This window comes from Vulpes vulpes, chromosome 15 (genome assembly GCF_048418805.1).
Source record: "Vulpes vulpes isolate BD-2025 chromosome 15, VulVul3, whole genome shotgun sequence".
Classification (NCBI taxonomy): Eukaryota; Metazoa; Chordata; class Mammalia; order Carnivora; family Canidae; genus Vulpes; species Vulpes vulpes.
The window spans coordinates 67599854-67627155 of record NC_132794.1 but is presented as its reverse complement, the minus strand read 5'-3'; the positions used below and the strand labels follow the sequence as shown (position 1 = coordinate 67627155).

Here is a 27302-nt window from a genome sequence, read left to right as displayed (position 1 = left end):
TCAGGGATCCCCATTTTTTTATTTAAAGAGAAGAAACACGAAAATATAAACTGTCAGATGTGGAGGGGAACTTAGATGTCTTCAGGCTAACCAACCAATTTACCAATGAGGAAAAACAGGCCCTAAGAAGGGAAGCAATTGGCCCAAGCCCTCAGTTCAGGGGTAGAACCTAGAACCTAGATCTGTACTTCCATAGAAGAACCCATTCAGGGTTCCTACCACTTGACTACTCTTGCCTTATCTGATTTCAAAGCTGCAACAACTACAATGAAAAAGTGCATGCACTCTTGAGATTTTGGTTTCCTTCCCTACAAAATTAGGGTTTGGGAAGAATGAGGTCTCAGATCTCTCTCAGCTGTAAGATCATTCCTTACCTTCCCAATCTTGGTGGAGATACCTTTGAATAGTTACCCACTTCCCCTTGGTTCGGATAAGGAATAGATGTTTTATTTATCATAAGTTACCTCTAACTCACCACAATTCACATTTTAATTCCCACTTTCAATTCCTGATTAAGGTAGAAACTTTGTATATAATTTTTTATTTTTATTTTTTACTTACCATATCTGAAGCTTAATTTTCTTTCCATCTAGTTCTATCGTCCTGATTTTAAAATCAATTCCTGCCAGAAGAAGAAAGAAAGAAATACTAAATTTCTCCAAATATAATCCAAGTCTTATTAGGAAAAGGACAAAGATTTCTATTGAAAAAAAAAAAGCTCTCCAACGCACTGGAAAATGTGAACACAGAGAGGGTGTGAATGGTATGTTTCCTCTGAATACAGGCTGAAGAAAGGAATGCTAATTACTCTGCAAAGAATTCCCACACATGTTAAATGCAATGTATTATATGCTTCATTATTTTGATACAAATGGATCACATCCCTCAAAGTTACATAATTTAGATAGACTGAGAACATGCCATATTTTCTGCTTCCTGAAATACATGTAAACAATGATTCCTACCCCCTTTCCTGCCCCATCCTTCCCTAAAAATCGCCGTGGGACCTCTTTACAATGTCTTCCTCCATCTCCTTCCATGTGTTCTTTAGGATCTGCAACTGGCTAAGGAAAAAAACAAAACCTCAAGCCCCCAAACCTGCTTATTTCAGCTCAAGAATGGGAAAATCTGCGTATTTATTTTATACAGCCAGCAAGTATCTTTTGTACATTTATTTTTTTAAACATATTTTTTAAGATTTTATTTATTTATTCATGAGAGACCCAGAGAGAGGCAAAGACAAAGGCAGAGGGAGAAGCAGACTCCTTGCAGGAGCCCGATGTGGGACTAGATCCTGGAACTCCAGGATCACGCCCTGGGCCTAAGGCAGACGCTCAACCACTGAGCCACCCAGGCGTCCCTCTTTTGTACATTTTAATAAACGTTTCTTGCATCTTACTGGCTGGAGCTGAAATAGCTAGAATAGTTTTTAGCCATGGCTGAACTTTAAAATTATCTGGAGAACTTTAAAAAACTACTTATGACTAGGTCTGCTCCTTTACCCAATTTCGTAGATTCTAACTTAGCTGGTCAAGGGTGGGACCTGTGCACTGCTAATTTTAAAATAGGTGATTCTAACTTGTAAGTAGCACTCAAGCAGGCCTGTCAGGAACCATGTGAAAGTCATTTGGGGGTCAAAAGTCCAACCCTCCCACAATTGCTCCCCCCCCCACTATGGTAGTTCAAAACTCGCTTAGCAATTTCAATACAAAGAACCACAAAATCCTTGACAAACATCAGAACGCTCTATCACTTATCAGCAATAAGCTGCTACTCTCTGAAGAGACAAGTTAACGAATACAACTGGAAGCAATTTGCTAAATCCTTATCATCTGGCTATTCAGCTTTTAGATTTTTTTTTCTATTCTTTTGTATTCTGTCCAGAGCCCCTTAAAAGTGGTTTCCAGGACATTTCAAGAAAATATGTCAATTACATATCCGCTAAACTGACTTAAACACTAAATGCAGTTCTTGGGGGGCTGGGGTGGGGGGAGAAAAGCCTTCAACAGCTATGTTACTACAATGTTTCTACATGTAAATATTGATAGCACCCATAAAAGCTGCCACTTGGAGGCTCCCTAAAGTCTCAGACACTCTTCATTCATTTAAAAACATTTAGGAAATTTTCTACAGACCCAGTCTCTTGTTTTTTTATATTTGTTAGAAGGGTTACCTTTCTCTAATTTGAGGAAGTTCTACCTTTATCTGTGATACTTAACCATCTTTTCACTATTCAGAAGTTTTCAATGTTTAGAAGAGTTGGGAGCTGTGGTATTTAGCTTTTGTTTACACTGCTGTCAGGAGCCAGCTGATAGACAAAACAGTACAACCTAAATTTCGTAAAAATGGAAAATGGGGGGATCCCTCGGTGGCCCAACGGTTTAGCGCCTGCCTTCAGTCCAGGGCGTGATCCTGGGGTCCCAGGATCGAGTCCTGCATCGGGCTCCCTGCATGGAGCCTACTTCTCCCTCTGCCTGTGTGTGTGTGTGTGTGTGTGTGTGTCTGTGTCTCATGAATAAATATATAAAATCTTTTAAAAAATAAAAAATAAAAATGAAAAATGCCATTTATATTATTATCGAAAAGCACTGGACCTGAAACTCAAAGACCTAGACTGTAGATTGGGTTCTGTCATTGACAACTTTTGGGAGGTTGCTTAACTGCACTGAACCTCTGTATCCTCATCCATTAAAAAAAGGAGGGGGACCTAATTAGATAAATTAGATAACGTGTTTAAACGTGGTTTGGGAACTCTGAAATTCCATATAAATGTAAGATATTACATATTCAGATGCTATTATCCTGCAGCTCTTATCACTTGATGCATGAATTGTGGTAACAGCTTCCCAGGACTCTGTGCCAACATCTTTCCCTGGTCTAAATTCCCTGCACGCCACTGCCAGAATAACTGTTCACAATCTCTGTGGTATTGGCACCGGGATACTTAAGAAGCTGTGGGTCCAACTTCCTTTGCCTGGCAATACAGCCTCTCAGAGGCACTGCTCTCCTGACAGTCACCCTCAGGGCCTCTCTCCAAGGGCCACCACACACCTCCCTGTTTGGCCCCACACCTCCTCCTCTCTGCATGTGCATGGCCACCTGGCTCACCTGGCTCTGCCGGCTTCCCTAAGGACTTCACTCTACCCATGGGTCCTCCCCAGGCCTCTCTCTCAGCTCTCAACTCGGCTATGTCCATCCCTGACATGGCAAGTCCTGGTTTCTTCCTGTGCTATTTGGTTTTGTTAACATATTACTCTGAATTGCTCTCAAATTAAGCAAGGGGTCCGTCCATCCTCTCTTTGCTAGTTAGACTGCATAGAGAAACACGTATACGGTAGATAATAAAAGGTTAAATACTCTTAGGTAAGTAAGTAAAGGTTACATTCTACTAGGTGTGGGGAGAACTAAGAACACCTTTTTAAGTTCAAAGTTTTTTTAGTACACTATAGTGACAATAGTAAGCCTGCTAAGAAATCTACTACAATATGAAAATCAAGATCTTTACATTAATTAAACAATAACATCAGTAGACCACATGGTGGATTAACATTCACTTAAAAGAAAACAAAACTATTTATTTATTTGACAGAGAGAGCGAGTGAGCGCAAGCAGGGGGAGTGCCAGGCCAGGGATAGGGAGAAGCAGGCTCCCTGCTGAGCAAGGAGCCTGCTGCCCAATCAATGTGGGGCTCAATTCCAGGACCCCGGGATCATGAACTGAGAAGAAGTAGATGCTTAAGCGACTGAGCCACCCAGGCGCCTTGGATTAACATTTACTTTAAAATTTAAAGAAAAGATAACTTCCTGAGACTACTCCAGAATTAGAATAAACAGTTATAATATAGTAATGTAATTCTATCAATTAGGATACTTTCTGCTGCAAATAATAGCAACTTCAAATCAAACTAGTTTACGGTAATTTGTTGACTCATAGAATAGGCCCAGTGGTGAGCTGAGGTTCAGGGATGGCTCAATCCAGTAGTTCCGGCTCATTTCTCTGTACCTCCTTTGGCTCTACCCTTTTGGGACTATCAATTTCATCCCCTGACTGATAACGGTTCCTGACCACAACAACAATACTGAGAAGAAAAGATATCATCTTCCTGCACCTCTCACTTCAAAGTGAGGAAATGTTTCCCCAGGGCCTCCAGCAACCTTTCCTTCATGTTTCATTTCTAGAATTGTAACTATGAGAATGTCATGTCCTAGGACCTAATGCTGAGTTTTGGAACCAATCACAGCCATGGGCAGTCACCAAGATTGGATTAATCTAAACTCATCCCTAAATTTAGATTAATCAAGACCCATCCCTTGAGCTGGGTCACTTCCCTGACCCATAGGACTGCTAAAAATAGGAGAGAGTATGAAAAGCTGTTGAATCAGTCATAGCGTCTGTTGGAAAAATACTCCAATCTATCAATTAGTAAAATTTTATATTCATAGCTATATGAAATGGACAAATCATAACAGCTATCACTACTACCCTAACATGTATGTTACTAGGTTGGTGATAACTCTACTACTTCATCTAGTGGTTAGCCACAAACAGAAAGTATGAAGTAAAAAATAAATAAAAATAAAAATAATGAGCAACCCAGGTAGTTGCCACAATATCTCTGCACTAAACCACGAACTTCACTGCCCAAGAGTCCCTGAGACTATAGTTCCAAAGCTCTGGCCTGTGCCCTAGCCTCAGATGATCAGAGATTGCAAAGAAGGAGGGGGCTATCATATCAACAGCAACAAGAACCACAGCACATTCTGGCAAGAAGGGAGCAACTTTTTTTTTTTTTTTTTAATTTAAAGGACTATACAATCTCAAAAACACAGCTTCTGAAGGGCATTATGCTTAGGGTAAAAAAAAAAAAAAAGCTCTTCATATTTCAATAATCGTTTAGAAAGCATCATTTCTTGGCAGCACATAATTCGATACCTCATGTTCAAAATGACGACCCTGAGTCATCCCAACTCATGAGCAATCCATCAGCCACCAGGCTTCATGCAGCCTGCCCAGCTGGCAACACAGCCCAACATCTATGCTCAGGAGAGAAGACTCCAACACTGCTTCCATGTTTACTGGAATATGCCCCAATATTAACATTTTAATGGCTTTAAAGTAGAGCCAGTTTTGTCATTAATATTTATCTAGTCAATAAAATAGGAAACCTACATTGTAAGAAAACATTCCCAAGGGGCTCCAAGTCATTTTCATTTTGAATTTAAATACACACACACACACACACACACACACACACACACACACTCTTTTTCTGAACTGATTCTCACGCTAAACAGTAGCTCATAACCAATATACATTATGCACTATAAGGAGGCAGAGAAGCAAGCTGGAAAGGAATCATAGAATTCTAGGCTTGGAAAGAACCTCAGAGAAGGTTTATTAGTTCGGTCCTCCCTGTGTGCCTAAGAAAACTGAGGCCCAGGCTGATACAGCAACTTAACCAGTTTCACAAAGACTTACTCAAAAGGGAGTCAAAAATCAAACCTGGCATTTAAAGATCAGGCCTTACAAAGAGGCGTGTACAGATGTCCATGTCTCCCTGGGGGAGGCCTGCTCTTTAAGAGTCCACAGCAAATCACTAGCAACAAAGAGAACATCCCTGAGTCGGAGAGTACCTTGGTACACAGGGGATTCCAGGAGCAGTGAACAGGAGTCACATTTATCAACACACGGGCATCTAAGAACATAATATGAACTGAAAAAAGCCAACTGCAGAAATTTCCCAGACTCAAACCATTCCTATAGAATTTCAAAAATACCAAAAATCATGGTATGTATCATTTACATATACATCCATGTGAAATTAAAGTATAAAAACATCCAGAAGAAGGACTATTAACAAAATCAGTACAGGGACACCTGGGTGGCTCAATGGTTGAGCATCTGTCTGCCTTTGGCCCAGGGCATGATCCTGGAGTTCCGGGATCGAGTCCTACATTGGGCTCCCCACGAGGGAGCCTGCTTCTCCCTCTGCCTGTGTCTCTGCCTTCTCTCTGTGTCTCTCATGAATAAATAAATAAAATCCTAAGAAAAAACAACAAATAACCCCCCCCCCCAAAAAAAACAAAATCAGTATAGCTGCTACCTCTGAAAAGAAATAGAAGAGGTGATTAACGAGAGGTTCAGGGGGACTTCAATTTTATCATATATTATTTCTAAAACTGAGTGGTGGTACCTGGATGTGAGACTGTTTTATATTAGGTACACTTTTGTATGCCTGAAACTTTTCCTAATTTTTAAGAAGCAATAAGTAGTTATTTGAAAGAAATGACATCTGAAGACACTCATGACAGTAGAAAAACGAAACCAGATTTAGAGGAAAGGCAACTTAAAACATTTAGTGGGAGTGAGTCAAGGGCAGGGTGGGGGGAGAAAGCAGACACTACCTCACTCCCACGTTGTTCAATATACAGAGGGCCTATGAGCCCCTGGTGACTGGGTGTGGGTGATAGCAAGATTAGATCAAGTTCAGAAAGTGAGGGCTTAGGGTAGCAAGGAGTGCTGGCCATTTAGATTTCAAGCAGGGAGTTCAGGGGCATTTCCTGGAGGAAAAAGAAGGTTCTATCTGGGCTAAGAATAATGAAAGAATACACATTTGGTCACTTGGGAGTGGCACTCTAGGAAAGGAACAAGGGAGTTCTGATTTTCCATTCCAGTGGGTGAAGGAAGAGGATATCCTCCCTCCCCCTCAGGATGGGGGTGGGGAACTGTGCCCTGCACCTTTCAGGGGAAGGTAAAGTTGTACTTGAGGCCTCTGCATTGTCTGGGGCGCCCCAAGTTAACAAGAACAGGCAAAGACCTGGCAGTGAGGCTCTGGGGAGGAACCTGGCGTGAGCAGTTGCCTAAAGCACTGCTTATCAGCTATTTCTCAGAAACCAGCAGTGTGGTTGGAAGCAGCTGAAGAGAGGGCCTGGCCAGTAGAACAGAGGGAAGGAATCTTTGAACTTGACCTAAGTCTATAGTTAACAGATCTTGGAGTGAGCAGTACTGGGCCACCTGTCACTCCACAAATTAGATATAATTTAACACAGAGAGGGAACAGATTGACAAAATTATTTTACACTGATGTCAAATTAGTCAGCCAACAGATGTTTATTTACTAACGATCTTTTCTGTTTCAAGAGCACAGGGAGGTTGCCCTGATTTTGTGCTGCAGTGTGGAAAAAGTATGAAGAAGGACCACTCCTGGCCTTCACAACTCTGGAACAAGCCAGTTGTCCCGACCTTCAGACTCGCTGTGATCTGGGTGCATTTTTGCCCTGTAGGTACTGTAGCTTAGAACACACAGAGCTCTCTCTTCTACCTTAGAACTATGCTGGGTTACTTGGGGAAGGAAGCTGACCCAGGAAAATTGAGAGGTGGGGAAACAATAGGGACCTTCAACTGACATGATCCATTCCTGGTTCCCACTCAAGTGCTTTTATAAAAAGTCCACTTGGCTGCAGTCAAGAGATCCATGAAAAAAAATAATAACTCAAGTTTCTGGGACATTTAGCCTTTCGATGAATGAGAACAATGAAAGATTCTAATAGCTGGGTTTACTCATGGTGCCATACATCAACAAGAAAAAAACACAGGGTATCTATCTATCCCCTCTGACCCACAGAAGAAGCAGAAGTCCAAAAATGCACTTTCACAATTAAAAGGGGAAAAATGTACTTGGTTTCAAAAGTACACTTAGAAACATCTGTGATCCCAAGCTATCAGAATATGGGTTATGTGGCTGGTCTATTTACATTTCAGAGATACTCCAGAAATAGAAAAAAGTGTCCCAAATATTGAAATCCACTTTAAAGAAATGGCTACATTCACTTCCTTTCTTGAGATTTTTATTATTAATGATGAAGATGTAGGGTAGATGGATACTGCCAGTTTTGCAACTTTGACAACCTCATTTTGCTTAGGCTTTTTTGGTGAACTTTTCCACATGGAGACTAATGAGATTTTAGAGTAGCTGACTTTAGGACAATTAGCTAAAATCTCTAATTACAAAAACAAATTACTGAAATGGAAAACATAAGAATCACAGTTTGAAGCTTTAAAATATATTTTTTTCCAAAATAAAGGACTTGAGAAAAATGTGTAAAAGTAGAAATAAAGAATGTTACTTAGATTGAGGCCCCTAGATGACTCAGCCGGTTAAGTGTCTGACTCTTGATTTCAGCTCAGGTCATGATCTCAGGGTTGTGAGATTAATTAAGCTCCACTTTGGCCTCAGTGCTCAGGGTGGAAAGTGCTTACTTAAGATTCTCTCTCCCTCTCTCTGCCCCTCCCCACTCTAAAAAAAAAAAAAAAAAAAAAGAATGTTACTTAGATTGAAAGAGAGGAGTTCAAGGCATTGTTCTTCTGTGAATACACATTCTGTAAGTTCATAAAAGCATGTTCACCAAGTACCAATTTTGTTGCATATATTTAGAACCACTTAATTTTTCAGTTTGCTTATATTCAAGTTTACGGTATGGTTTCCTTTTTGAAAACCAGAAAGTCTAAAGTTTAGCAGCAAAGAAAAAAAAAAAAAAGCTTAGAAAGTATTTAACAACAGTTTACAATGATCACAGTGGTCTGTGAATATAGTCTGCCCTTAAAAAAGACATGTACCATACCAAAAAGACAGAGGTTTTCAGATTTCTTTGGTTCCTCTCTATTCTATGAATAGGAAGCATTAAATTAAACCTCATTTATGGTATAAATCAATAGTGACACATATTACTCCTTCCTGCTGAAATATCTGCACATCTTTACACTGTTTTAAAAGTTTGTACTTGTTACTGAATCAAATTCAACTTTTGGCATTTTTGGTGTAAGACATTTGTACCCATACAATCTAATCCTACCAACAAAAGATAAACTCATAAACTAATTCTAGAAATTAGGAAGAATTACATACATAAATATATATATGACAGATATAAAAACAGTACAGATAAGAATAGTTTTAAGTAAGGTCTATATTTGAGAGTCTTAAAGGGCTTTATAGATTAAATTATGAAGATCTAATTAATCCTTAAAATGTCTTTGGGAAATAAAAGGGCAAAATAACAACTCACTATATACCAAATGATAATTTATGCTAAAATAATCTATGTGTTGAATGACAAACAAAAGGTTTTAATGCTAGAACTACAAAAATGTCAAGAGAAAACACACACACATACCAGAAATAGCAAATGTGCAATAACACAACTACAACTCAGATAAAGTATGCAGAAACACCTAGGAAGGATTGAAAAATTTAAATCTGATTAAGGGGCCAGCAGAGATTATCCAACATTCAGTTCACCATTTGAGAATGGCCACATGAATGCATGACAAGTTTCTTTTGCAAATCTTGCATTTTCAAAAGGAAATATGTTTTAAGTGTTACTCAATCTGGAAGTAGTAATATGCTTGAAGTTGTTAAAATGTGGATGTTAGAGGTTTTCAATGAACAGATGTTTTACATTCAATAAAATCTCTTTTCATAAAGAGCCTAATATATGAATTAAGCTTTCCTGAAAAATAAAAGTTCAGAATGTCTCTGAGATTTCTATTCCTTTCCCCATTATTAATTCATAACCATCTCAAGAACCAAACTGCTCCAAATGAAATCAGCTGCATCTCTTCTGCTCCAGCCACTGTTTCTGAGAAAGTGTACCTTTGTAGCAGGCAAACCTCTCCAGTATGAGTCACTATTAGTTTCCTAAACCTGGAATTTTGTTTATCTTTGACAGCTCGGGGTCAGGTTGGTTTCATTTAAGGGTGAGGGAATACTGTGGTTATTCAAAAAATGAAAATAGAAAACCAAATCTCTGATTTGACACACTGTTGCTGTGGGAAAACCATACTGCCAAATCACTGGAATTATCACTGGAAAAAATTACAACTACATTCCAATGATGTTGCACCAAAAATGCAGTAAAACTGATCCTTTAGATCTTTCCAAGTATTGACTATGTATCATATTTTCCATTCATTTGGAGGCAAAAGAAAGCTAAGAAGAAAAAAAATACATATAAAATAACTAAGTAACAACATTACGTGATACAACTAACTAAAAACAAATTATGTATTTTTTTCCCTTCAAGAATGAGTTCTTAAAAGAGGAAAAACAAGATTTTATCGATGTAATATATCAGCACCAAGGCTGAAAATAAACTTTATCTACAATTTTATTATTTTTCAGGAAAATTTCCAAATCACTTGTTTAAGAAAGATTTCAGCTTATATTGGTACAAAATGCAAAATTTAGTAATTTTCCTCACCAAGTTAATACAAATCATTTTTTTTAAATGGCGGGGGGGGGGCGGGGGGGAGGCAAAGGGTAGTGTCGTACCCAATTACCGTAGGCTGATGAACTATCAAGTCATAATCTCTTTCCTGCAACACCTACCTCATCCCCTCCCACCTTCTTTTCCCACTGATTTTTCTTTAGATAAAAGGAAAGTGATCAGAGAGTATAAAATAAACAAACATAACTGCAAACTCGCAGTGCTCTGAATCTAGTTAGCAAAAAAGCCTGTTCTTGATCAAAACCAGTATTAGTGCCACAAACGTATAGTAAAATTAAGCAGCACTTACAGCTCACGGTAGCCAGGGTGACAGATGGGTAATTATAATAAGCTATTCCTAATGAATAAGGTTAAAACAAACAGATGGAGTATATGCAAGTAAAAGGATGATACAAAGATCAACAAAAATGGCACGAACAGAATATAGTTTTTCCCAATCAAAAATGAGAAACTTTTACAAATGATTATATCATCCTGATTTGTAAACGCACTCCCTCGTGATACAAAAGTTTAAAGTTAACAGAAGTATAATCTTACATGCATATGAAGTAAACACTTCAATGGACCCATTACATATAGTTTTATATATATTTATTTATATTTATATATTTATATAATTTATTATATAAAACTATATATATAGTTTTGCCTTTTGCCTATATATATATATAAACTATATATAGTATATATTATATATATACTCTACAGTATATATAGTGTGCGTATGTGTGTATATATATGTGTGTGTGTGTATATATATATATATGTGTGTGTATATATATATAAAACTCTCCACTTCTATCTACTTAAGACATTTTATTTACTTTAGAGGGTGACAGAGGCTGCTGCCATCCATTATTTCTTTGGCTTGGCTTTTAACTGAATACAATGATACCAAAACCCAGTACTAACTGGGTTGGTCAATCCAAGATCTTCTCTCACTCACGTTTCAGATCTACAGGATGCAGTGTGGACTAATGAAGGACTAGAATACATCATATTTCGTTTCCCTTTATTCCCAGCTAATTGCCACTTTAACCCTTCAAATACAAAGAATGAGGTATCTGGGTGGCTCAGTTGGTTAAGCATATGACTCTTGGTTTCAACTCAGGTCATCTCACAGCTGTGGGATCGAGCCCTACATTGGGGTCTGCACTCAGCACAGAGTCTGCTTCAGATTCTCTCTCCCTCCACCTCTCCCTCTTGTTCACACAATCTCTTTCAAATAACTAAATAAATAATCTTTAAAAAATGAGTAATTCTATCAAAGCATAAAATGAGTGAGCTATCAAAAAATGCTACCCTCAGACTTCCCATTTAATCATTATGCTCCTTATTTCCAAATCCTGTGTTTGGAGTTAGAAGGAAAGAAAATCTAAACAATATTAATAAGAGACCATTTCTAGAAAGCTGTCCTGATATGTGATATCAATGGCTCAGAGAATCATACAGTACCACATAAAATAATTTTTCTAAAATTGACAAGAGACATTTTTTTAAGATTTTTTTAAAGATTTATTTATTTATTTTTATTTATGATAGACACAGAGAGAAAGAGGCAGAGACACAGGAGGAGGGAGAAGCAGGCTCCATGCCGGGAGCCTGACATGGGACTCGATCCTGGAACTCCAGGATCACACCCTGGGCCAAAGGCAGGTGCCAAACCGCTGAGCCACCCAGGGATCCCCAAGATTTTATTTATTTATTCACGAGAGATACACAGAGAGAAAGACAGAGACATAGGCACAGGAAGAAGCAGGCTCCATACAGGGAGCCTGATTTGGGACTCGATCCTGGAACCCCAGGATCACACCCTGAGCTGAAGGCAGGCGCTTAACCGCTGAACCACCCAGGTGTCCTGACAAAAAACATTTCAAATTATATTTTATCAGCTTGTTTTTATTAAACCAACTTCAAAGCAGAACACTACACAAGGCTTTCCATCCCTGCATCCAATAACTATAGAAGAAGACCTGGGCATCAGAGCAAGAAAACTAACTGCAGTTTCCACTCTGGCCCTCAATCTTGGATAAAAGAAATTATTCACTTTATGTTTCCCTTTACCCATTTCTTTCCAAACAGACTATTCCTTCCAAACCCTGGAGAAATGCATTAAGGATCACTGAATGTTGGCACCTGTCTTTCTTCTCAGGCAAGTTTTTCAAAGTTACAAACACAAAATATGTTTTTTAAACAGGTCATAAGCAGGAGGTTGCTCCAAATGACATGCATGTAAGTAAGATACAGAAGACTCATTTGAAGGTCTCCAGTCTGACCTTAATGTCCTTTATTGCCTACCACAAAATACCAAAGAGTGAGTGAGATCTTTTTTTTTTTTTTTTTTTTTAATTAGGCTCTATACCCAGCATGGAGCCCAATGTGGGGCTGAAACACAACTGTGAGATCAAAACCTGAGCCCAGATCAAGAGTTGCATGGAGGCTCAACCCACTGAGCCACCCAGGTACCCCTGAGTGACATCTTTTAGGGAGATAGAGACACACTTCTTTGTTTTGTTTTGTTTTTTAATATTTTATTTATTTATTCATGAAAGACACAGAGAGAGAGAGATAAAGAGAGAGGCAGAGACACAGGCAGAGGGAGAAGCAGGCCCCATGCAGGGAGCCCGACGTGGAACTCGATCCCAGGACTCCAGTATCATGCCCTGGGCCAAAGGCAGGGCGCTAAACCACTGAGCCACCCAGGGCTTCCCCCATACTTCTTTGAAAATAACACACACACCTCCCACATCTCCCCCCTTTACTTCTCAATGCTGAAATAGCCACTGAAGACTTTGTGTCTTTTTCACCATGAAGGAATGTTTTTAAAGTATTATATTGTAATATATTTAAAGTATTCCTTGGTCATTATCAAGATTATACAGAAACTTGCAAGGCGTTTATATTATAACATTATAACAGGAACAAAATATAAATACGTATGTCTATAACATTAAGTGATTTTGGAAAAAAAGGTCACACATACTATAGCTGAAGTAGTACTCACTACAACTATACTTCAAATTCTAGATTAAAGTAAAATGAGTATAATGCCATATCGTTCGGGGGAAAAGCTTTTTTAAAAAAGCACACCAAATAACTAATTCATGTACTCCATTTAAAAGAGTCCTAACTGAAGACTGTAACCATTATCTCCCAAATAGACTGAACAAATTTGCCCCTCTTTCCCTAATTCCTTCAGTTCCAGTTTATTTGCTGTCACCTGAAAAAGAATGTATGGAAAAACAAAGAAAGGGATAAGGAAATGTGAGCTTGCTTTCACATGACGTGTCTTTGTGGCAACTGCAGAGACAAAGCCAAGAGGAGAGACAACATCTGAAGATTTCATTTTTCCATGCTATTCCTGTCCCTAATTAACACAGATAATTCTGAGTTTGCCATACTATAATTTATTAATCATATTCAATTAATCTAATCAGCTGTAAAACAGGAGAGGGCAAGAGAGCAAGCTTTCATAAAGTGAGTTCACTGGACTTTAAAAGCTGCTCAGCTGAGGCTCATGGGGAAACCCACCACCCTCCCCACACACACACAAACAACACGAGCAAAAGTGGTCTTCGTAAATAATCTGCTTTGTATATTTTTAACTCATCTTTCTACTCATAAGGCCCCATACTATGATATGATTTGGAAGAAAGAAACAGCAGGTGTAGACAGACTATTTTAAGGTAAATTCAGGGACAGAGGGTAGAGAACTCTGGCCTTTGGGTGTGTAGCGGGTGGCTTGAGCCAGAGTCTTGCCATATATATAGAATTGAGAAAAAGCTAAACAAAACACACTTGGCTGCTGAGGTGAAAATTGTACCTCTGCCACTGAAAAGGTGGCATTTCACAACATTAAATTCATCTACCCAGATTTTGACTGACCCAAAAGTGCCCCAGCGGCACATTAACTGTAACCCTCAGTAATTAATATGAAAAACAAAAACAGAATTATTCACTCACATGATTACTTTACAGACACACTTGTCATTTTAAGGATGTCCTCAGGCAAGCCTGGGGCAGGATTTCCACATCTGGTGGTCACAACGTTAGCACTCCCAGTTTGGGCAGTGTCGCCATTAGGTCAGGAAATGCATATGACAAAGGACTTAAGAAACATGATCCACAATGACTGTGTATTTCTGACCCTAAATGATCTGTCAGCAGAATGAGGTACGTGAAGGAAGATGTCACTGGGCATTTTGGGGGAAAAAAAGAGTTTAGCCATTGGAGTGCAATTATTTGCGTGAATTTCTGAAAGTAACAGAAGAAAGCAAAAAAACTGTACATTCAGAAAAATGGATATTTAGTCTACTTCAGGTAAGTCTTTGTGGGCCTCAAGGTTGAAGTCCACGTTCCCGAGATTACGATCTCTCCCGAGGCAGAGAAGTGTCAGATTTGGGCCTCTGTCAACTCTGCAATCAACTCCTCAGTCTCTGTGTGACTATAGTCTATTACTCAAATTATAAAACAGAAAACTGACTGCTTGGCTACACAAAGGATCAACTAAGGAGTGGTTGAGCACCTATAACAGATATAGTGAGGTGTAGCTTAAATATAAATCAAGTCAAGTAATGAAAGGTCAAGTTTCAATATGCATTTTTAAAAAGATTTTATCTATTTATTCATGAGACACGAGAGAAAGAGAGAGAGAGAGAGAGGTAGAGACACAGGCAGAGGGAGAAGCAGGCTCCATGTAGGGGCCCAATGTGGAAACTGATCCCGGGACTCCAGGATCACGCCCTGAGCCAAAGGCAGACACTCAGCCGCTGAGCCATCCAGGTGTCCCAATATATATTTTTTAAAAAATATTTTATTTATTTATTCATGACAGACACACAGAGAGAGGCAGAGATATAGGCAGAGGGAGAAGCAGGCTCCCGGTGGGAAGCCCGATGCGGTACTCGACCCCAGGACCCCAGGATCATGACCTGAGCAGAAGGCACTCAACTGCTGAGCCACATGGGTGCCCCTCAATATGTAATTTGATAAGAAGTCTTGGGCCTGACATGAGCCTGACTCTATGCTAGGCACTGAGGAACACAGAGATGAAGGTATGGGCCTGAAAGAGCTCCTGGGCTCTTTGGAGCCCAGGATTGGTCATTACAATCTCCTACCGTGAAAATCCTATGCCTCACTTGTGTCTATTATTAAAGGTAATATCCTAAGGTCTGCTCCTCAGAAGAAGGAACTAATGACAGATGAATGAACCAACAGAAAACATGATTTCCTAGGATATGAAACTGCCTGCTTTAGTTCTGGCATTTCCACAGGCAAGTGTAGAATTATCTCCCAAAAGGCTGAGAGTAAACAAGTGGCATTTGTCTATCACAAATAGCAAACACGGTAAGAGCAGTTTTTCACTGCTGTTTAGGAACCAATTTGAATTAAGGTTTAAGACAGTTAAAAAAAAAAAAGAAAAGGAGGGGGGACACCTGGCTGGCTCAGTCAGAACATGCGACTCTTGATCTAAGGGTCATGAATTTGAGCCCCACCATGGATATAGAGATTGAATGAATGAATGAATGAATGAACTCTAAAAGAAAAAAAAGGGCACTCACTATACCATCACTTTCACATTCCCTGCCAGCACTCCAGTATATATACTATTGTCTTGGTCAAGTTTGAAATTTTCTCTGAACTCTAAGAACTTTAATGACTAACTGAAAATCAATATGAGCATATGTAACATTCACAGGGAATGAGAATGTTAAAAACTCTGCCAATTTTAACTTATATTGGCGAAGGCCGGGGGCTCAGCAAACCTCTGCAGCTCAGCTGTAATCCTGAGTTCCTGACTCTGGGTCCTTTATCTGATAAACACGATGAAATTATATTAAAGAGCTACCATTTACTATGAACTTACTATGTGCCAAGTGTAACTCTAGGAAATAGCTATCGTTACCCTCCATTACATTCACCAAGAAAGAAGCTGAGGCTCAAAGAGGTGAAGTAACTTGTCTAAGATGACAAGTTAGTGAGTGGCAAAGATGGGATATTTACCCAGGTCTGCCTAGCTCCCTTTACTGGGCCATTCACTATGCTAAGAATGAGAATTCTGTGACTCAAGGGGTATGAACAAGGGGATGAGGTTCCTCCCCACCATGTACTACTAACTCAGATTACAAAGGACTGGGGAGGAACCAGTTTCCAACAGAGGACTGAAAGCTGAATCTAGTTCCAGGTCATCTCTATATCATGGAAGAAGAACAGGTACACTCTTAGGGGACTTGAATGTTAGGGAAGAACAGGTCCACTCTTAGGGGACTCTTTGAGTCCTTTTAGTATGCTTAGTATAGTCATTGCATTAAGAATTCTTTTTCTGGGGGGCACTTGGGTGTCTCAGTCGGTTAAGCGTCTGCCTTCAGCTCAGGTCATCATCCTGGGGTCCTGGGATCCGCCCTGCACAGGGTTTCCTGCTCAGTGGGGAGTTTGCTTCTCCTTCCTCCTCTGCCTCTTCCCCAGCTTGTCCACTTGCTTGTGTTGTCTCTCTCTCTCTCTCTCAAATAAATAAATAAATAAAAATCTTAAAAAAAAAAAAAGAATTCTTATTCTGGATTAATCTGAAATAGATCTGATCAACCTGGCACCTTTCAAACTGGAAAAGACTCCATCATTGCAAGTCTATTTGAATCTTTCCCCCAAGGCAAGGCCCAAAATAAGGAGATTTCAGGAGAAGGAGAAGAAGCAATTGTTTGCTTTTATGACTGAAATCCATCCCATGTTAGTCTATAAGACAGGAACTATGACATTTATATGCTGCCCTAGGGAATCTGCTCTTGGTTCTGTAGGAAAGCTAGGAAGAATCGAAGAAGTGTGGGATGCCTAGAGTATTATCACTGGTCAAATATGCTTCCTGGCCACTTGGAGGATAACTTACATGCACATTAACGTCTTCTGACATGAGATAAATGCTTACATAACTTTTTTCTATCTAATGGTGGTTGCCATCTTCCAATTCTGAGTTTATAATGAGAAAGAAACTATGTTGGAAATAACAACAAATGCTCATAAAAATTTTTAAAGAGGACCAGCCGGTAGACTGTCCTGTGCCATCACTGAAGCTCCAAACCCAGTGCTCTTTTCACTACATCACACTGTTTCATTAGGAGACATTCAGTTAGATAAATGAAATAGGTTATTTTATACCTATTTCTGAGGCTGCACCATAGGGGGGAAAAAAACAGCATAAAAGACAAAAGAAAAACTTCTTTTTTTTCTGGAGCAGTGTATCAGAGTCTAATCAGGAAAAAGAATCCACTTCAAGTGTTTACCACAGAAGGAACTTAATGCAGGGAATTGATTACATCAGCCATGACATTGCTGGGAGCCAAAGAGCAGATAGAAGGTAAAAGGTTTAGCAAGAGCACGGAGCCACTACCACCCCTAAAGCTAGAGACAAAAGGAGGAGATGGTGTTGCCCAATAAGGCGGTGGCCCTGTCCACTAAAAATTGGAGCCCCACAGCAACAGCTTCTGCTGAAGAAGCTCCCCAAGGCACAAAGGCAAAAGGAGAAATACCCTGGTGTCTCCTTTATCTCCTCTCCTCCCATCTCCTGCCAGTGTCTCTGTCTGAACCCAGTCTGAAGCCAGGAAACCCAGGAGCTTAGGCAGGAGAAGAGGGAGGAATACAGCCGAGGGAACCCTAACCAAGCATATGGTTAACGCTTAGCAGCAAGAATGAAACGTGCGTTAGTATTACAAGCCAGAGATCGGACGTGTAACTGCGAAAGCTGAACACTAGTCAAACACGATTCTCCATTAACGTGAAATATTAATAATTATTTTCAACAATTGCTTTAAAGAAAACATTTCCACCATTAATTTGTGAGCCTAGGGCAGAGGGCAAGTACCTGAGCAGATCTCTACCCATGCCCTGGTACCGAAGGAAAAGCTCCTGGGGAACCGGTCTAGGAATGCAGCAGGATCCCCAGCCGGAGATGGGAAGCAGCCCTGGCTATTTTGATCTTGCAGCTTCACAATCAACTGGGCAGTTTGGGACAGGATGACCTGGTGAACTGGGAGTGTCATATGCTGGCAAGTCAGGAGCCAGGCCTGTTCCAAAAAGGAAGTCTTTCACTGAGTCAGCGATGTTGCCAGGCCCCAGGCCCCAAGCCCAAGCAGTCCCAATATAGCTCAAGGGTGGCCACCAACATGGTGACTCCAAGGTTTTGTTTATAATACTTCCATCACAGTACTGGCTTCTAGCACAGTACTTATAGGACAGCCTCATAGTTATTTATAATCCCTTCCTACTCCCGAAGTAGATTACAAGCACCCACAGGATGTGGGGTACCTTTTCAGCTTATGAAACGCCACAATTATCCCTCCACCTTAAAATACACGTCCCCAGGGATCCCTGGGTGGCTCAGTGGTTTAGTGCCTGCCTTCAGCCCAGGGTGTGATCTTAGAGTCCCGGAATCAAGTCCCGTATCAGGCTCCCTGCATGGAGCCTGCTTCTCCCTCTGCCTGTGTCTCTGCCTCTCTCTCTCTCTCTGTTTCTCATGAATAAATAAATAAAATCGTAAAAAAAAAAGAAAATGTCCCCACCCACCAAACATACCCAGCCTTATTTTCCACAATTCCTCACAACATACCCTCAGAAATGCCTCCTTCATGCTGTACTCTAATGTTCTCTGCCTCTAAACATTTGTCTAGATTCCCCCACTGTCTATAATATTCTCCATCCTTCCCATTGGAATGCTGACAATGGCTCAAGACTCAGTAACTCCACTTCCTCTGTCATCCAGTTACCCTAGCTGATTCTGCTCACTCTCTACCCCAAAATCCTGGAGGATTTAGAATCGGTATCATTAGAGATGGCACTTCATTATTCTTTTTGTTTCATATAACAAGTTTTGGCTTCGCAATTAGATTTAGGCAGGCAACTGAGCACAGTGATGCACCTGAGCAGGTGCTCAATAGATGTTTACAGGGATGAGAGGGAAGTCCTTATGAGGCAGGAGCCTCATCTTTACCTACCACAATTCTTTTAGGAAGAACTGCTCTTGTTTGCTAAGCACATCACAGGCACTCAAAAAATTACTCCTTGACATTGATTAATTACTTCTGAATACAATCAGGTTCACATATCTCCAAACTGATCCTACCAAAATGCCATCGTAATGACTGACAAGTTATATAATATTTGGATAATTTTAAATTATCAAAAGAAAGACATACACAGGGGGATCCCTGGGTGACTCAGCAGTTTGGCACCTGCCTTTGGCCCAGGGCGCGATCCTGGAGTCCCGGGATCGAGTCCCGCATCGGGCTCCCTGCATGGAGCCTGCTTCTCCCTCCTCCTGTGTCTCTGCCTCTCTCTCTCTCTATGTCTATCATAAATAAATAAATCTTAAAAAAAAAAGACATACACATATACACACAAACACTAAAATTTTTAACTTACTGAGAAAATAACAAAACACAGTATTAAGCACACATAAAATAGATGTCTTTTCATTGTAGAATGGGGAAAAAAAAGACAACAATGCAGTCTCTTCTAGAGGTATGGATTGAAGTAAAGGTTGTTACCATTGTCTCAACTCTAATCCTTCAAGTAACATGTTAATTTAGACAGGCGTAGGAATGTAAGTGCTTTTTAAAACTCCACACACAAGTAAATAAAAACCAATTTTGTAATCACATCAGGAAGGATAATAATACATGTGCTACCACCAGGGGGAAAGAAAGAATTAGATAGTTCATGTTGGTTAAAGAGTTTTACTTTCTCCCCAAACCACAATGTTCTTAAAACTCTGGCACAAAAAAAAAAAAAAAAAAAAAAAAACTCTGGCACCAATCACAAAACCATATGTTGCAGATGTCTCTGCTGTCTAAAAACTTCTGCCATTGCTCCAACAGCCAGAATGGCTTCCAGGGTCCACTTAGAGAAAAGAAAGCAGGAACCCAGAAATGGAGAGAGATAATAGGCTCACTACCCAAAAGACCCTAACAAAAACAGAGCAAGTCAAACCAGCATCAAGTCCTCCATCAATAAAAAGCTTGAGAGTTAAAAGGCCCAGTTTTCTTTCATGGGAAAAAATGGGTTTTATCTGATTAAATACAGCCTCCAGATACTTGCTTTTTTTTTTTTTTTAAATTGTTTTTTAACTCTTCAGTGACAAATGCAACCATAGCAGGAGCTTCCTAGCTTTTTGGAGAGTGGGGGGAACAGAGGGAGAGAGCAAAGAGAGAATCTCAAGCCCATTCCATGCTGAGCCCAGAGCTGATATGGGGCTTGATGTCACAACCATGAGCTCACCACCTAAGCTGAAATCCAGAGTTGGATGCTCAACTGACTGTGCCACCCAGGCACCCTGGATTCCTAGCTTTTTTGACCCACAGTTAAGAAATACTTTTTAATATCACAGCACATGTGATATATGTTTGTGTGCATGGTTATACACTATATAACTGAAACAGATGTTTCACAAAGTAGCAGTTGACTTATCCCTTGTTACTTTAGTACATGCTATGGACTCCTGTATTTTCTTTTCTGTTCTCTTATATTCTGGTCTATTCTCTTCCCAACATTAAAAAAAAAAAAAAAAAAAGTTGATCTGGACACACTACACTGACTTCATGACCCAATATTAGGTTCCATCCATACTGAAAAACGTTGGCCTAAGGAACATTCTGGAAGTCAACCAAGGGTCACATGCTTTCTTTCTTTTTAAAAAATCTATTGCTGATAAGGAGAGGCCACTCTAGCTTCACTTTTTAATGACAGAAAAAAACAAAGACAACTAACTACAGGACCTAGTAAAAACTAAAATATTTGTTAAATTTAAGAAGCCATTAAAAAGTGAGTGTATGTGTATTGTTATCGTTGTTCTTTCTCTTTTGTGGTTAAAGAAACATAGAAAGGAGCAAGGAGCTAACCCTTAAAGGAGAGAAAGGAGAATTCTAATAAAGGAAATACTGACTGGGCAGCATGCCCAATTTTTTTAGCATAACATTACCAGAGGTTTTGCTTCCTCCATCACCTGAGATGCTTTGATCCACTGGCCTAAGGCCAAGAAGCAAAAGAGACAAAGGCCCATCACAAAAAGGCAGAAGAGTTCAACAGGGTTTGGTGACTGACCTCATTCTAAATGAATGAAATGGGACTGTACCTTTTATTTTATTATTTTATTTTATTTTATTTTATTTTATTTTATTTTATTTTATTTTATTTTTTTAAAGATTTTATTTATTCATGAGAGAGAGAGAAAGAGAGAGAGAGACAGAGACAGAGACACAGGCAGAGGGAGAAGCAGGCTCCATGCAGGGAGCCCGACACGGGACTCGATCCCAGGGCTCCAGGATCACACCCTGGGCTGAAGGCAGTGCTAAACCGCTGAGCCACCGGGGCTGCCTGGGACTATACCTTTTGAATGACGAAATTACTGCCTGCAAAATCAAGGACTCCTGTTTAAATCAGCACAGAATGGCTACAGCATGAATTGTACCAAAGAACAAAATGTAGTCAAGCAAAATGAGCATCAGATTAGATAACTCTGTATAACAGAATCAAATAATACCCCTCAAGATACTCTTCTAAGACCCCTCACCTCCTCAACAGATAATGATGTTGATAGCTATAATGATAGCTATAGGTCATTATTAATAAAAATAGCTATCACTTCTCAAGAGCCCACTTAGTGCCAGGCACTGTGCTAGGTACTTAGTATATTTTATCACTACTCTCATCAACAAGCTTATATGGGGGTTAATACGCCCATTTTATACAAGAGGAAACAGGTCTGGGTGAAGGAAGGTGAATGTCCAAATCAAGGCATGGAGGAGGGCTGTGTACGCACAATGATGGAACCCTAGAACCAAATTATGCAGACACCAGACTTCAACTTCCAGATTCCCCAGGACCCAGCTGGTGGTTTGTGGCAAACATGGTATTTGGTCATAAACAGTAACAGTAGGTATCTGCCCTGTTTAGAATGGGGAAGCAGCTCCAAATCCTGTAGAGAATGCAGACACCTAACTCTGTGATAATGAGACACAAGTTATGAGGAGAGAAGAGCTTTAGATGCCCTGTTCAATTTGAAAGACCTTAATTATTAAACAAGAAAAATAAATATAAATACTATATATGTATTTTATAGAAAATATTTTTTTGGGCAGCCCCACCGGCTCAGCGGTTTAGCGCTACCTTCAGCCCAGGGTGTGATCCTGGAGACCCAGGATCAAGTCCCATGTCAGGCTCCCTGCACGGGGTCTGCTTCTCCCTCCCTCTCTCTCTCTCTCTCTCTCTCTCTCTCTCTGTGTGTGTCTCTCATGAATAAATAAATAAAATCTTTAAAAAATATATGTTTTTTCGTTAGAAAAAAAAAAAAAAACCAACAGCAACCCACCACTTAACAACATGCAGTTGTTAAGTTAGGAGGGGAAAACCCAGAAATGTGAACTCTCAAGAGCAGAAACTCGCATCACAAGGGTTATACAAGAAAAGAGAAATGAACTGCTGAACTGAAATTGCAGGCAGGAGATCCCGCCCTGGTCACATCCATTGTCAGATGCACAAGCTTTGGAAAGAGTTAGAAACTGAGCACACCCATTTCTAAGGAATTCAACACCACTGCAGAATTCTTTTTTTCAAACTGAAATTAAGCTCTTGGAGAGTTACACTGGACAAACCCTTTATCTCCCAAGCTGTAATATCTTAAAAAGAATGACCAGTTTGAATTTTAAGCACTGGAAATTTCTTAAAACAACATTTTACAAAGTTGGTGCAGAAAAGGAAGCCACTTTTATTTTGTTCTTAAGAGCAGATGTGACACAGAGATAAGAATAAATGACAAGTGTAGAAAGTTACTTGGAAGACAAAATTTATTCATTTTAACTTTTAATATTCATAAACAAAGCCGTTAAGAAGTCATGTAAGAAATGCCCTTAACCAGAGGAAGATTGTTCTATTTTTTCACAGTTTTGTGTGTGTGTGTGTGTCCATTTTACAATTTAAATTTACAACCTAAGCTTTTTGTCATTATTTTTTAAATGAAAGCTGCATCATCTAAAGTCATAAATTCACAGCCCACTGGAATTTAAAAGAGGCATACATTACAATTTTAAGCATAAATTGAGTGACTAAATGAACAAGAAATTCCTTAGGCAGTACAGTGGCTTTTCTGGGCATTTGGCACTATTTAGTAAATGATGATTTACTAAACACCAATCCACTGAACTAAGTCATATTATGATAGCTCCCCTAACCTAACCTCTGCCTCCCTTCCCACGTGCTACCTCCCTACATATCCACTTATTTTAGGTAGTAAAATAGTGCCTAGAAGACATTTTATCCTCATCGGATTTTACTTGAAGAAAGAAGTCAGCAATTATCTAGTATAACTTAGTTACAATTGCAGGTACCAGCTAGGAAGCAGAAAAATGAAAATTATTTTAATCTGTGTCTTAAAGGTTAAATGATCCCTAATTTTGAAGAGATAATAGTGAGTTTCCTTTTGATTTCAAAGGGTTGAGAAAGGGAAGAAAAAGGAGGAAGGGAGGCGGGCAGGGTGGGGAGGGTGGGTGGAGGCAAGAGGGAAGACTCATACTAAAACATGCTTTAGGTTTCTGTCAGAGTCTTACAAAAACCTAACACAAACCTCATAGTTGACTACTGACAGTGGCATGTGCTTTTAATTATATTCTGAAAATGTGCAAGCAAGCAAGGCAAAATTATATCATGGTCCTCATTTACATTTATCATTCCCTCTCTACGGGAATATATAATCACATACAGACATCTGTGGATGATTATATGTGAAGATGGGCCTTTCAAGATCAAGTTTAAGAGTTCTAGTGTCTTTCTTCCTATTCATATACCAATCGGGAGGCAATTCACTAGAGTTGTGTTAGTGAATAGGGAAACGTGAGGAAGTCCAGAGGCTATCTCCCCACCACGCAGGAAAATTTTGTAGTAATTTCCCTGATCCCCACCCACCCCCTCCTTCCCACAGAAAAGCTCAGAGATGACATTTCTTTGCCCTATTTATGAAAATCACTCTGTACTTGACAACACTTCTCTTTGTAAGGATTCCCCATTTTTTTCTTGAGTCAAAAGTGAGGCCAAATCATAGCCACAATATCCTGACTTTTCTGAGGCGCAAACAGAATTTCCCCTCCCCTACTTGAAAGTGATATTTTCTAATACAAAAACTTTCCAAGCAAAGTGGGGTTAGACTGGAATAAATATGAGTCACGGGTGAACATGAACAGAAACAGAAAAGGTGCTGGTGAAATCCTTTCCTCCGAACCCGGAGGCCTAAAAATGACAAACACGGTGCCCCATCCAACATTAACCTGGGGATCAAGTTGTTCTTTTTTAATATTTTGGTTTATTTCTTTTTTTTTTAATATTTTATTCATGAGAGACACACAGAGAGAGGCAGAGACACAGGCAGAGGGAGAAGCAAAGCAGGCTCCAGGCAGGGAGCCCGACGTGGGACTCGATCGCGGGTCTCCAAGATCACACCCTGGGCCGAAGGCAAACACTTAACCACTGAGCCACCCAGGTGTCCCTTGGGGATCAAGTTTTCGTTGCTGTTTTGTTTTCTGCTGTGAACTACTTCTGCACGCTCCGCTCGGTATGCACCAAGGCACCAACTCAGGCAGGACCACGATGCATTGTCCTGGGAAGACAGAGCTCCTAGTGATGCTGAACAGCTAAGTAGGGGCATTTCACCTTTAGAGAGGATATATATGAGGGCTATAGTCAGTCACTATGAGGCAATACAAGGAAAATGTGGCTCTTGGCAAAAAAATCCACCAAAACTATAACTGGATTTAATTGGAGGTTAATTTTGAACTCTACCACACTCACTTTTACTTTTAACAGGATATATTTGGAGCACCTGGGTGGCACAGTCTGTTGAGCATCTGACTCAGTTTTGGCTCAGGTCATGATCTCAGGGTGTTGGGATTGTGCCCCACATCAGACTCCATGCTCAGCGGGGGGTCTGCTTGAGATCCTCTCTCCCTCTCCCTCTGCCCCTCCCTGAGCATCCTCTTTCTCTCAAATAAATAAATCTTTTAAAAATAGATATACTTAAAGGAAATATTTCCTAAACACAGTACCAAAAAGTTTTACAAAGAAAATCTCAAATTAAGGCTCTCCCTATATATTCCTTTCTGTTCAAATAGCCAACACAGTTAAGATACAGCAGGGTGAAATAAGCCTGTCAATGAGAGATGGCGTGAGTGTATACAGCCTGGAACAGAGCACAGTTATAATATCCCAGTAAGTGAGACAATAATCTCCCAACACGTAACAGAGGAAGAATTTCACTGTAGTGTCAGAAACATCTGTTCTTGAATTTCTCCCAAGATCTCAGCAATTGCTGTATTTCTAAAATACAAAGGATATTCTATTATTCATCCCCCTGTCAAAACAGAAAAGGTAGGCCAGAGAAGCCAAAAGAGATTTTAATGCAAAACACTGAAACCAGTGAAAGCAGAGTTGATCATTCACTTTTACTTGGGCTTTTGCAGACAAGACACATATCTCAAAGAAACCCTAGAATCCTCTCCCAAACTCTATCCTTGCTTTTGTCCTTTGATACTGCAAGGGCTCCAGGGGGGTCACCTGGAGTAGCAGTATCTTTTGGCAAAAGAACTTTCCTTAGATTGAGTTAAGGCCTGGCTCTTCAGAGTTAATTAGAACCATACCACATTGTATTGTTAGTATGCTGCTAGAAAATGCTTGTGGTATAATGTTAAGCTTTCATTTTCCCCAAGAGACAATTCAACTTCTCATCTTTTATTTACATACCAGTCGCTCATAAGAGAAAACCAGCCTACAGTTTAAAAAAAGAAGGCTACAAACTGGTCCACTGGTCAATGCCCACAAGCTGTGGCTGCCACCACTGCCAGCACCACTCACCACCCTCCCCCATCCTCTTTTCAGAAGAGGCAAGACTGAACAGGCAGTGGCACAATCTTCCTTCTCCTGCCAAGGTCTTCTATGTCAGAAACCCTGTCATTTTTCCCAGTCCAAAATGATCTCAGTACCTCAGTGGGAAATGATGAAACATGACCTACCACAGAAGGTCAAGAACCCAAAGGTATAAACTATTTTTCACTGAAGGTTGCCTCAAACTTATACTAGGAGACCCAGCTGTTATATTACCTATTTCTCATCCAGCTGTGCTTTTGCATTATTCAAACTCAGTAACCAAAGATTCTGGGTGGGTGGGGGCGGGGGTGGAAAGCAGGGCAGAAGTAGACAAAGTGGAAAAAAAACCTAATTCACTTATAAAAATGTTTCTTTTTTTAAAAATTTTATTTATTCATTCATGAGAGACACGGAGAGAGAAAGAGGCAGAGACACAGGCAGAGGGAGAAGCAGGCTCCATGCAGAGAGCCTGACGCGGGACTCAATCCCAGGTCTCCAGGATCACATTCTGGGCCGAAGGCAGCGCAAAACTGCTGAGCCACCCGGGCTGCCCATAAAAATGTTTCTTAAAGAAAAATGAGGGATGCCTGGGTAGCGCAGCGGTTTAGCGCCTGCCTTTGGCCCAGGGCGTGATCCTGGAGACCCGGGATCGAATCCCACATCGGGCTCCTGGTGCATGGAGCCTGCTTCTCCCTCTGCCTATGTCTCTGCCTCTCTCTCTCTCTCTGTGTGACTATCATAAATTAAAAAAAAAAAAAAAAAAGAAAGAAAAGAAAAATGAAAGTGACAGGCTTTTATATAGCTCATGGATGGCTTGCTCATACACATAGAGAAAGCCTCATTATCTAGATCAGGCCAAAGTTTACGGGGTGTTGACAACTCTAGAGAAAGCCAGAGGCACAGAAATGTTTGCCTATCACCTGGGTGAAAGAAAATTTGCAAGGCCCCTCTGTCAAAATGAAATCAAAATCAATGTTCCAACAAAGATTTCACAGGTTTCACAAAAGATGTTAAATGAGGTATGTAATTTCTCCACCACCACAACCACTGCAGACCTTACCCCAGTGCTGAGATAGCTAGAGCTACAGTCTAAGATGATTTTGTATTTAAAAGATAATTGGGGAG

The 27302-nt window shown here is 40.1% G+C and overlaps 1 protein-coding gene across 1 annotated transcript in view; it reads right to left on the bottom strand.

The window, feature by feature from the left end:
* The window catches only part of RAB8B (RAB8B, member RAS oncogene family), a 62229-nt gene that overhangs the window by 14931 nt on the left and 19996 nt on the right, over positions 1-27302 (bottom strand). Inside the window, exon 2 of the mRNA XM_026003559.2 lies at positions 562-622. Coding sequence (XP_025859344.1) covers positions 562-622 — 61 coding nt within the window. The remainder of the gene's footprint in view (positions 1-561; positions 623-27302) is intronic.